Source organism: Grus americana, chromosome 16 (assembly GCF_028858705.1).
Source record: "Grus americana isolate bGruAme1 chromosome 16, bGruAme1.mat, whole genome shotgun sequence".
NCBI lineage: Eukaryota > Metazoa > Chordata > Aves > Gruiformes > Gruidae > Grus > Grus americana.
In genome coordinates, this window is record NC_072867.1 from 10,737,077 (window position 1) to 10,748,374 (window position 11,298).

Consider the following 11,298-nt stretch of genomic DNA (forward strand, 5'->3'; position numbering starts at 1 on the left):
AAGGGAGGGGTGAACCGCCCAGCTCAGCGCAGGCGCGAAGCCCGGGTGGCGCTGGGGCAGGCCTCCTCCTCAGCCGCAGCATGCAGTCGACGTCAGGCCGCAGCAAAGACCCTCGCTCTCCCCTAAAACACACCTTTCCCTCGGGCGGCTCGGAAGCCGCGTCTCGGAGCGCCACCGCAAAGGGGCACCGGCGGGGAGACCCAAGCGCGGGCGGCTGCTGGGGGCCGTCCGGCCTCAGGCGTCCCATGGGCCGCTGTAGGCCTTCCCCGGCCCTGCCTGCACCTACCACCGTGCTCAGTCCTTACTTTCTTCGCCCTTTCAAAGACTCTTCTAGAATTTAAACCACCTCTGTGCGTTTATTATTTTTTTACTCAGCTCCTGCACTGAAAACAGAGCTGAAATGCCAAGTTAATAATCCCCATGAAATAAAACATGTATACCAAGAGGTAAGAAATACCTTTTTTTTTTTTTAATTATTGTTTTGTTTTCTCCAAAGGCTATAAACAGAAGTTCTCGTTGATTTCAACCGAGGTACATGTCAGTTTTAGGGCCTTTACTATAAGCAAATAAAGGTATTTTTCTCAGATTGAAAGGGATAGAGCAAGCTTTGGGTAGAAGACTAATGCAGATTAGGTCAATAGTATGAACCAGCAAGTGATGCAAATGAAAGTCTAGGTACTAGAGTCCCTCTCCAGAACACTTGTACAGGCTCATTCTGATAAGAAAGAACAAGACCTTCACAATAAAATAAAAAGCACTAATTAAAACCCAGATAAAATAAATAAGCAAATCCCTTTTTAAGGGACAGCTGCACTCTGGCAAAAAAAAAAATTAATCTAGAAGAAGCCATAAAATTAAAGGCTTTGGCCAGAAACCAGTTGAGTGAAGGAGCTGAGAGGTGACTCCTCGTATTCAATAATTACCATATTACAAAGCAAGTCTCCATACAAACCTAGCTAGGGAAACGTATCAAGTACTCGTATTAGTACCCGAATGCTTCCAGACTTTTGTTCCACACCTTCCAAAAGTGTCCTACACTTCAGAGGCAGGAAGGCTCCTGCCTCTACTTTTTTCTTCCACTGCCTCCACAGAGAGTTGGAAACAAAACCAGAAGTCGAACCACAGTTGGGGAAAGCAAGAACTCCAGAGTATGCAGATCCCCACAACACAGAAAATTCAAATTGATTCCCAAAGGAAGACAGTCCTCAGACATGTGCTTCCTGTATCATTGCACACAATCCTCTATTCTGAGCAGCCTGATAGGAATTAAGAGTTGATGCACACAAAGTGAGCGCAGAGGAAGTCAGCACCATTCCTTTCACCCATGCCAAGCTGATTGAATCCCAAATCTAGCAGATGGCTAGATAGTTTCCACTAAAACCAGAAATAATAAACCAGCAGCAACACATTTAGTGATCCACCACAGGCAACACTAGCATGTTCATGGCTGCACACTTTGAATTGCAGTCCTAACAATTAATTTATATGTTCTCGTCACATCTCAACTACAGGTCTGTTAATGACACCTCAGGCAGTAAAGGCCCAATTACAAATATAATTGCGGATCTATATTCTCAAGTCTGCCCAAGCACACGGGCAGTACCGGGAGGATGGTGTCTCCTAAAGAAAAGGTCTCGTCTTGTAACCATGGTTCAGTCCACGTTCCAAAATTAAGACCTCTCACTGAGTAAGGATGAAATAATTTTAGACTTGCAAAGCTTAAAAAAAACAGAGAAAATTTGTTTCAATACCAAAAGAATTCACAGCAGTCAGCATGATAACGAGTTCCTAACACATGCATGTTATTCCACAGGAAAGTCACGGATGGCATGGAAAATAAAAGCTTAATGGTGTTTAGAGATCAGGTTAAGTAAAGGTGAAGAATAATAAAAAAAAAAAAAGGCAAAAGTTCATGGAGTCATAACTTCATAATAATAAAAAAAGGAGTATATTAAAATTATTTGCCCCATCTTTATGTAGAGATTATACATATTTAAAATACTATTTTCCAGGTAAACATATAATAAAAACATTATTCAAATAGCAATTAAGATATCCTGCATTACAAGATTCTTTCAGAAAGCTTCTTTCTTGTTACACTATTTTCAAGTATATCAGTCAGCTGAATCAGTCAGTGGTATAAAAAACTTTTACTTTTTTTACTGCACTGTCTTCTCCACCCAGTTTCTTCTGGGCATCCGGTTCTTGTTCTGCAAGCACACAAAGCCCTGCTTTACTGGATTCTTGGATTTAGAAAGGCCACTTTTTTTTGTGGACAAAAGGAATTGCAAGCAGTAAGGGTCCCACGTCCAGCCACTTACTGGCTCAGTCGGAATCATCACCACAACCATCACTGCCTTCAAGATCACTGCTGTTCTGTAAAGTAAAATGGAAAATGGTTTGTCAGTATTTCATGTCCATCCAGAGGCTGACTGAAATCAAAGACACTGACTTTAAACTTCTCCAACGGTATAAGAAAATGGGGCTAGATCCCAACTTCATGTCCCATCTATTGTTACAAACTTCTGTCATGGTAAATGACACTTCTTATAGCAAAAAAACTGTACATTGGATTACACTCCCCAGCAGAAACTTCTTCTCATTTATATTTACAACTGCATGATTAAAACCTGTAGTATGCAGGAAACTTAAAAGTGGGATAATAGCATGAAATGCTGATGTTTATTATAAATGCAGGTGAGACAAGTTAACAAGTGCTTTTTTTGTGCAAGTCCTTCAAAAGCCAAGTTACATTGCCTAAAGCCAGATTAGAGAATTTTGTTTGTCTGCTGCACAGAATTTATGTCCAAACTGTATTAGAGATATGCAAGGGCTCACTAATACTTGTTTAAAAATTAAGTCAGTTGTACAAAGTAGTATTAGGAAAATACTAGAAATGTTAGCAACTTACAAGGAAACTGAATTCTGAGTTCTTAACTGGGAACCACTCCTTCAGGAGTAAGTCAATACAGTACAATAAATGTGGGGGGTTTATGTGATTTTTTGAAGCAAGTATTTTGACTGATAGGATTGGTATCAAACGATTTTATAAAGAAAGGTTAACATGACAATATGCCTGTAGTTACTCTTTTTCTCACCACCACTTGCTGAAAAACATATAAACCTCCAAATCCCATGAATTTAACACTGACAATTTAATATCCTACTACAAAACAAATTCTGAGAGACTTAGACAGTTGCCTTTGTAACAGCAAGCACAGCTCATTGAAGAGCAAACAGCCTGCAAAATCTCAAAGGAGTCTGTCATATCATTCCTTATTTATCCTTCTTCAGACAGCTTGTGCTAACTACAATGCCAAAACTGTATTTGCTCGCGTTTATCTAACACAAGCAGACCTGCCTCCTGCTAGCAATACATCCGTGATTTTGAACCTGTCAGCACTGAGTCCTGTCAACATTATCATCAAGACCCCTGAGCCAGGTAAGGACTCTGCACCACATGGTCTCTTTGGGTCCCATTTAGCCAAACTAATGCGGCATTTGTCATAACCTTGTCACAAATGCCCTCATGCAGCACTGTACTTCAGAAAAACAATTACCACGAGTACAAAAATAACCCTGAGAAATTTCTGGTATCTTGCTTGTACTATTCAACGAGGCTGTACATTTTATTTCCTATGTTGAAACCGTTTCTCATACTCAAACAAGAAAATGGCAGACACAGGATTAAACCTAAAATTCTTCAGAGCAGGATCATTATCTACACAAAATAAAGCTAATTTTAAGGACTCTGTTAAGTGAAAAAGGTCATGATTTTCTTCTGAGTTATGCCATACAGAAATTTTGGCCCTGCCCATCAAGGATTTGCCAGCCCTCTGACCAAGAAAATCTGAATTACGTACGAAACCGTAAGGTATCTTTAGGTCATCGAGTCCAACCTCCCACTCAAGCAGGGCTTGCTTCAAGGTTAGATCAGGTTGATCATGGACTTGTCCAATCAAGCACTGTTATATTTTAAGTCACTCCAGTAGTTGTCCATTTAAAGAAATACTTTGTGAGTTTGACTCAAGTTTCCTCATGTGGTTTCCAACATACTTCTAGCATGCCCCAAACATCTTTCTGCTTTTTCTTTGAGGCTATTCTACATCTCAACCAGAAAAAAAAATTCAAAGTTCCTGTTGTCAGAAATCAGATTCCACAATATCCCATTTTACTCAGTAATTGTTCTGATGACCCACTGAGCTCATGGCAGATTTACTTAAAAAAGCTGGTCCAAAGTTTCCCCGATTCCAAACCTTATCTAGTGAACACAGTATTACACAAAATGAGAATTAGCCCAAAAATCAGAGAGTACAAAAAGCCAGCAGGTATTTAAAGGGAAATTGTCAACCTGAAAACTAGTGTCTCAAACAGCTTCCCAATAGCAAAGGCTGGTAATGGGTCCACAATTTCTGTTGCCAGTTTATGATTCTGAAAACTGACCTGTGCTTTAAGGCATTCCTTCCTCCCTCCCTCAACTGCCCTGTGCAAAACCCTGCAAAAATAACACTTTGTATAGTTCATTCTACTATCATCAGGTGCACAAAGACTGAAAAGATAATACACATTTCATACTCCAGATGACTGTCATCTTCCATGACAAAAACTTTACTAAGGGAAGAGCCACTTCAACTTGACAGCTTCCATATGATAGAATAATGGCTTTGATCATTACCTTTGAATTTTTGTTGTTAGCTTGAATCCCAACAGCAGAAGAGTTGAAGTCATGAATGGGGAGGGTGTTTAGCCAGTTCACCATGGATTTCTCTTCCCTTTCTGTGTTGATAATGGTAGGATAGATATACTGCTCTTTGAAAACAGCAATCTTCTCCTCCTCCTCTGTCCACTCCAGTGGCTCATGCAGCCCATCATTTCCAAAACGTCTATTGTATTTTTCAAAGTGTACTCTTTCCAAGACCAGCCCGAGTCCTGGCGCTTTGGGGACATCTACTTTCTCCTCTCCCCAGCTGCACTCTATGATAGATTCGGCAGCATAACCTTTCACAATAGCTATCACCAGCCCAATCATCTTCCTTATTTGGTGCATCATAAAACTCTGACCTTTCACTTTGATCACTGCAAATTCTACATTTTCCCTCACGAATGGCTCTCCGCAGTACATCTCCATGATGTACCGCTTGGCACTGGGGTCCTTGGGTCCCTTCTGAGATGTGAAGTTGTGGAAGTTGTGTGTTCCTTTATAGCAAGCAAGCAGTTTATTGACTTTTTCAAGGGTCTCTCTGTCCAGTCGATAAACCTCTTCTTGCACATCATGGTCTTTATGGGCAAAGGCAAATGTTGGCAGCATGTAAGAGTAGGTTCTGGCATCACATTTGTTCTTGGAGTTGAATCCACCAGTGACTCTCTTCAGACCTTGTTTTAAAAGTGACATTAGGTTTATGAATCAGTAGGTTGCAACGTCATTGTGATCTCGCTCCTATCAACAAGCATATTTTTTAAATAAAATACCATCAAAAGATATGAAGATTTATTTTATAGGACCCTAATTTCAAACTAATGGAAACATACAGATTTGTGTTAAAACTAAACCACTCATGTAAAATTAGAATGGTAAGGGAGAGACCTTCCACATGAGAAAGCTCCTCTTTGAAAACATTTTCTCTGCCCATTCCAGTATCCTTACCCAGAATTCTGATGTGAGAAGGAAGATGGTTATTGATCTTTTCTAAGATGTCATCTATTAGCCTGACCTTTAGCGACACAATCTGTCCAGCTGCAGACACACCCTATAAAAACCATAAAACACACACACACATAATTATGTACCTTGGAAGCTCTGGGATAGCACTTGCAGAATTGAAATAGCTGAAGAACAACTTTATTCCTTTTTCTCACTGGTCATTTCAGGCTGAAGCGAGGCAAAGGCAAGGCCGCAGGCAGAAATCCAAGTCAGAGTACTCCTGGAAGACCTGCTGGTGCTGTACAGCCATACAGCACCTTAGCAATCTTAGCAGAACATTGCACTCCCTTCCATCACATCTCACTGTATTTGACTGCTATTAAGTAAAACACCAACTGAAAAGAAATTACTTATACAGAAGCTCAGCCATGAACTCCAGTTCAGACTTAGAACCCCACTGTGGTAGGCTTAAAAACAACTGAGATGCAGCTCAACTCTCAAGCACGCATCAGCCAGGCAGCAACGAGGAGCAGCAGCAGGTTGGGAGGCCGAAGCAGATGAATGTGACAGAAACACAAAGTTTAGGTATGAAGCACCAGCTTTACAAACACCATCTAATCGATATCCTGTGCTTTCTAAATATTTGCTTGTACTTAATTTTAGTAGGGGATGAAAGGACAAGTTTCAAGCAACATTCACTGTGAATAGTATTTGCTATTGGATCTCACGCTAGACAATGCTTTACCAGTCAGTCCCAGTAGCACTGGCGGGGGTACACCAGAGTTCATGAGAGCACAGGCCCTAACCAACATACCTTATCTGTTCGAGCGCACCGCTGAAAAGACATTTTCTTCATATCTTCCCCATGGTTTTCTGGGATGCAGCCTGACTGAACAAGAGCAGATACGAGGTCATCTTCAATTGTCTTGAACTGTGAAGATCCCACATTTCTCTAAAAGAGGATATATGGTAAAAATAAGAAACAGAGCAAAAAGTAATAACTGGATAACTGAAGATAATAACTAAAAATTTTGTTAATCAAACATTGTGAAATTCTTTAAAAGTCTTCCCTTCACAGCCCTAAAAGCACCGCCATTCTCTAACAAAACTAAGTATACTTTACCAGCGGGTGTTAATAAAACATCCACATTCTGATTTATCTTTTACTGTTATAGGAAGTAAAGGATCATTTCTAATTTCACTGTGCAGTACTTCTGCAATGGAGGTTTTTCGATGATTCCTTCCACTGCATGAAACAGCACCAATGAAATACTGTTCCAGTGCTGCTCCAAACCTAGCCTCTGCAAATTCTGCTTCTAGAAATTAGATTGGGTTCTTTTGCTCAGTTCACCTGAGCTGTTGTTTAATGCAGACTATGGTTTCTCCAGTGACTTCTGCACTCAACTCACTGATGAGCTATAACAGAAATGCACAACTCCACTGGTGTGTAAGGCTGCGAAGCACACACCCTCGACACATACCATTCAATTACAAGAGTAGTAAAGCTGATAGGCACTTACACAAATGTGCCCGTGAGCATGAGGTTTACTGCTGTTGAACAAATCTGCTTTGTTGCATAAGCATGAAAGACTCCCTTCCCTCTCTGTGCCATCTTATCCTGTAGAGCTTTTAAAGTACACCTCAAGAGCATGTACAGAGCTTGCAGTACGGTGAGAGGAGCAGCAGATGGAGCAACATCATCCTCTTGCTGCCAATACTGTGTCTGGTGCTGGGGCACTGCTATCGAATGCTGGTGCTCTAACAAAGCAACTTCTCTTTTCTTCCACGTGCAGACATAGAAGTCTTGCAGCAGTTTTCCTGTTTGTAAACTGCTACAAGCCACCCCATTAGAGTGCATCAGAAAAAGGAGAATTTAAAACGTCTTCAAGTACAGCGAATCTTTTTAAAAGTACAAGAGACAGCAACATAGATGCAAATTTATTTCCTTCAAATAGGCAGCTCAGTTCTCCGGAACCAGCCTGTAGTGAGACAACTTGAGGTCTAACCTAAAAGAAACTTAGCACAACTGCTTTGAAATGTAAAGCTTCAACCAGAAGCTGGAGCACTGGTCAGGAGGGGATCACTAGAGCACGCTTCAGGTCTTGACAGAACTACAGTGCCTGTGCTTTCAGTCTCCTCAGGAGCCTTGCCTGCAGCAGTTTTTGGAAGATCTTCTGCTGATGCTCTATACTAAAGGCAGACTCGCTGCAATCACCAAATATCAGAGCTGTACCACTGACTATTTTTATTCAAGTTACTAGCAAGCCATTTGAATACAGGCATGCACTGTTTCTGCCCCAGCTTTTCAAGCTGCAACTGCATCCCTACTCAGTCACTATGACTACAGTTATAAACCTAACAGACTTAAAAAAAAAAAAAAAAAGCAGGCCATGTTGTTTGACCAAACCACATACTTGCATCCCATGGTAGCCTTTCCCTGAATATGCCATCAACAACACAATCTTTCTCTTGGGTAACTTTTTATTCTGATCCTCCACATCTTCCTCATTCGCATCTCTCTTCAGCCTTTTATCTTGATGTCCATTTTCTTCTGGCCTTTCCACCACCTCGCTGCTGCTGCTCAGTCTCTTTGGCTGGCTGGCAACCGCTGCTCTCAAATCCGCAGCCATGGCGAGAACCTGCAAGGGACAGAACAGCAGACAGGACTCAGCAAGAAATCCACGCAAAAAGTGACAGCTCCATCCCCGGGGCAGCAGAGGGGGGCACCCAGGGCTGTTTAACGAGCTGGAGGCAGGAAGGGCGCCCACCCCCCGCTCCCTCCTCGCCCGCGTCGCCTCCCCTAAGGCCGCCACCGCTCCCTGAAGCAGAAGGCGCGCGGGGCCTGCACAGCCCGGCTCACACGGCAGCCCCGAGCCCGCAGGCCTGCTGGGAAGACCGGCGGGGCGAGGAGGGGGCGAGCCGAGGCGGTTTTCCCCGCGGCCCACCCGGCCTCTCCCACCGCCCCAGCCCGAGCGGCAGAGCGCGGCCCGCCGAGTACGTACGCTGCGCAGCCGGCGCCAGGGCCCGCCGCACGCCGCGCTGCCCGGGGCGGAGATGCCGCAGCTCACAACCCTCAGCCCCCGCCGCAGCCGCAGCATCGTCCCCGAGCGCAGGTCGCACCGGGCGGCTCCGCCAGGCGGGAGAAGCTGCGGGCTGCACCCCCCGGCCCTCCGGCCTCCCGCCTCCCGCCGCCACTTACGCGGGCGCTGCCGAGCGACGCCACCGCGCGGACGCGGCGCGAGAGAGCCACGTGCGGCCCTACGGCGGCCGCGCGGGGACAGGGCGGGGCGAGGGGCGGTGCTGAGCGGAGCGGCGGGGGCCGGGCCGGGCCTGGGGCCGCACCAGCCGGGCCGGGAATCCCCGGGCGCTGCGCCGGGGCGTCGGGGAGCAGAGCTCGGGGAACCCCTGCAGCGCCTGGCCGCCAGCGGCTCCGGCCAGGCCTCGCCGTGCGGGGGCCAAGATGCCCTTGGGGCGTCCGAAGGGCCGCGGGCGGGGCAGCGCGTTCGTGTAACCAGGCCGCGCCCCTCAGCATCACGGCCCGCCCGAGGGCTCCTCACCGCACGCCTGGGCCTTCCCGGGCATCTGGCCGGATAGCCGATCCTCTGGGTTTCGTGAAGGGATGGCAGGGTGGCCCTGGGCCTGCTCTGGGTTTTCCAGCCTGCGGGGCCGGCCCTGCCGCCTGCGGTGTTTGTGTGGCGGCACTGCTGCCCCGGCACAGCTGCTCTCGGGAGCCAGCGCGGGCAAAAGGCCTGTCAAGTTATTAAATCAAGCAACAGCAGGGGAAGAGGCAAAGTAATGAATGCGTTCCTCTGTAAATATTAGCTGTTTAAGTAAACCAGTCCATCCTTCCATTGCAGACCCGCCTGGGGAAGGTAGCGCTGTACTGCAGTCACAGACGAGGACAAGTGGGAGGAAATACTTCACGTGAAACACGGGTCTGCCATTAAAAGCTCAAGGCTTCCCTTCCCAGGGGGATGTAACGTTGGTCCCTGTCCCCCCTGTCCCCCCCCAGCTTCTGTTTGTACCCGTATCAAGCACAGGCACCTACGGTTTCATTTTCCCATCAGGTTTTCCTCCAGCTGGCTTTCTCAAGCAATCATTGTGCTCGTGTCTTCTGCAACAAGTTTTATCTGCAGTGATGCACTTAATGGGAAAGCTGAGTACAATAGGCGCCCTTATCAGGCAACAGCATGTACCTCCCAAAAAGCCAAATGCACCTGGAAATTGTTTTGTTACGCTACGAGCTTCAGTGCTTTATAGGACGGAGCTACCCAGAGAGGACGTGGGTTCCTTGGCACACTGTGAGATCAGTGTAAGAGAGCTCCATTTATTCATTCACATGGAAAATGGAAGGGTTGACGTTTCCAAGCAGGCCAGATTATCAAATGCAGGCTTGTTATTGCTGCTAATGTGGGGAAGAAATGCAGCACATCCTTTTTTTGAACCGACACTTCTGAGTTATTTCAGTAGCGGCATGGGGCAAGGGGAAGATTTATCACATGGTCCCAGCTGCACTTTGTTTAGAGAAGCGATAAAGGATCGCCTGTCAGAGTGCAGCACTGCTGCCAGTGGAAACAGAAACACAAATCTCTCTATCACTTTGTCCAGGGCATCTGAATCTTTTTTTGCCTCATTTCCTTAGGAAGTGAAGCTTATGCTATCGCAGTGCCTGTCTGCCCACCACCACCTCTTCCTCCTCCCTCCCTGCCGTGATTTCTGAATTTGGCTCATTTTAGATCAATTTGAGAGAGGGAAGAATGCTCCAGCCAATATGGAAAAACAGTGGCGGGACAGGAGAGAGACTTCCATGGATACCCCATGAGGGAAAAAGTTTTGGTCTCCCAGCCCCTTACCGGTTCCGAGGGCAGCAAAGGGGCTTCAAAACAGGCAGCGCAAGCTCTGCTCTCAACCTGCCGCGGCACGTGCTGCCTCTTTATCTATTTTATCCTTAAACAGGTAACTACCAAAGGCAAGAAGAAATTAAAGTGACGTGCCAGAGCTGCCGCTGTCGGCACTGAGAAGGCAGACCCTCAGGGATGTGTATCTCAAGCGAAAAGGCAGCTGAGGCACGGCTGCAGTTTCTGGTGTGGAGCAGAAGGTCCAATTGCAGATCGCTGCGTGGGGCCCGTAAAGCCAGTGCACTTGCTTGGATTTGATTTGCAATGCACAGCGAGCACCTAACATCTTCAGGAATTAAATTAACAAGGGGTTTCATTCCTCTCACACGCATACCCGGGATTAAATTGGAACTGGTGCAAACAATTCACAAAGTTCCCTGCTGTTTATGTGAGGAGCAGAACGTTTCATATGTGTTTAATAGGACTGATAAAATTAAAGTACATTGAATGGTACATCTGCTTGGCCTTAAGTGAGAGCGCTGCCATCAAGTTTACTCAGCAGTGAAATCAGCCTCGTAAAAGCTTTCTAGGTGCAAGTGCATCCGGGGACTGGCGGACAATGACACCTTTGTCAAACAGCCAGCACGGGGAGCAAAATAGCTGCAGGATGGGGGTTCAGGCATACTCATGTTTTGAGGCATATCCATTTCATTTTCATAATGACATCGGTCTCAATCCTCGCTCAAAATGGGTTTATAAGAGCACTCACAGAGGGTCCTTCGGAACTTCCTGGGGGCAATTCCTCGCTGCATCGCTCCC

General features: G+C 45.8%; 1 protein-coding gene across 3 annotated transcripts; it reads right to left on the reverse strand.

Annotated features, from left to right (window-relative positions):
• Positions 1-447: 447 nt before the first annotated feature.
• Positions 448-8,902, reverse strand: PUS1 (pseudouridine synthase 1). 3 transcript variants are annotated; one of them, XM_054844783.1, is made up of 7 exons: positions 8,644-8,830; positions 8,056-8,280; positions 6,456-6,593; positions 5,645-5,747; positions 4,676-5,373; positions 2,322-2,376; positions 448-2,210 (listed from the first exon to the last, which is right to left on the reverse strand). In XM_054844783.1, the coding sequence occupies exons 1-6, from the start codon at positions 8,737-8,739 to the stop codon at positions 2,326-2,328; spliced, it is 1,311 nt and encodes a 436-aa protein (XP_054700758.1). In that variant the 5' UTR covers positions 8,740-8,830; the 3' UTR covers positions 448-2,210; positions 2,322-2,325. The 3 variants fall into 3 exon arrangements, with proteins under 3 accessions (XP_054700758.1, XP_054700759.1, XP_054700757.1); XM_054844784.1 differs by lacking the exon at positions 8,644-8,830 and adding an exon at positions 8,841-8,902 and having other exon boundaries at positions 448-2,376; XM_054844782.1 differs by having other exon boundaries at positions 448-2,376; positions 8,644-8,859.
• Positions 8,903-11,298: the final 2,396 nt, after the last annotated feature.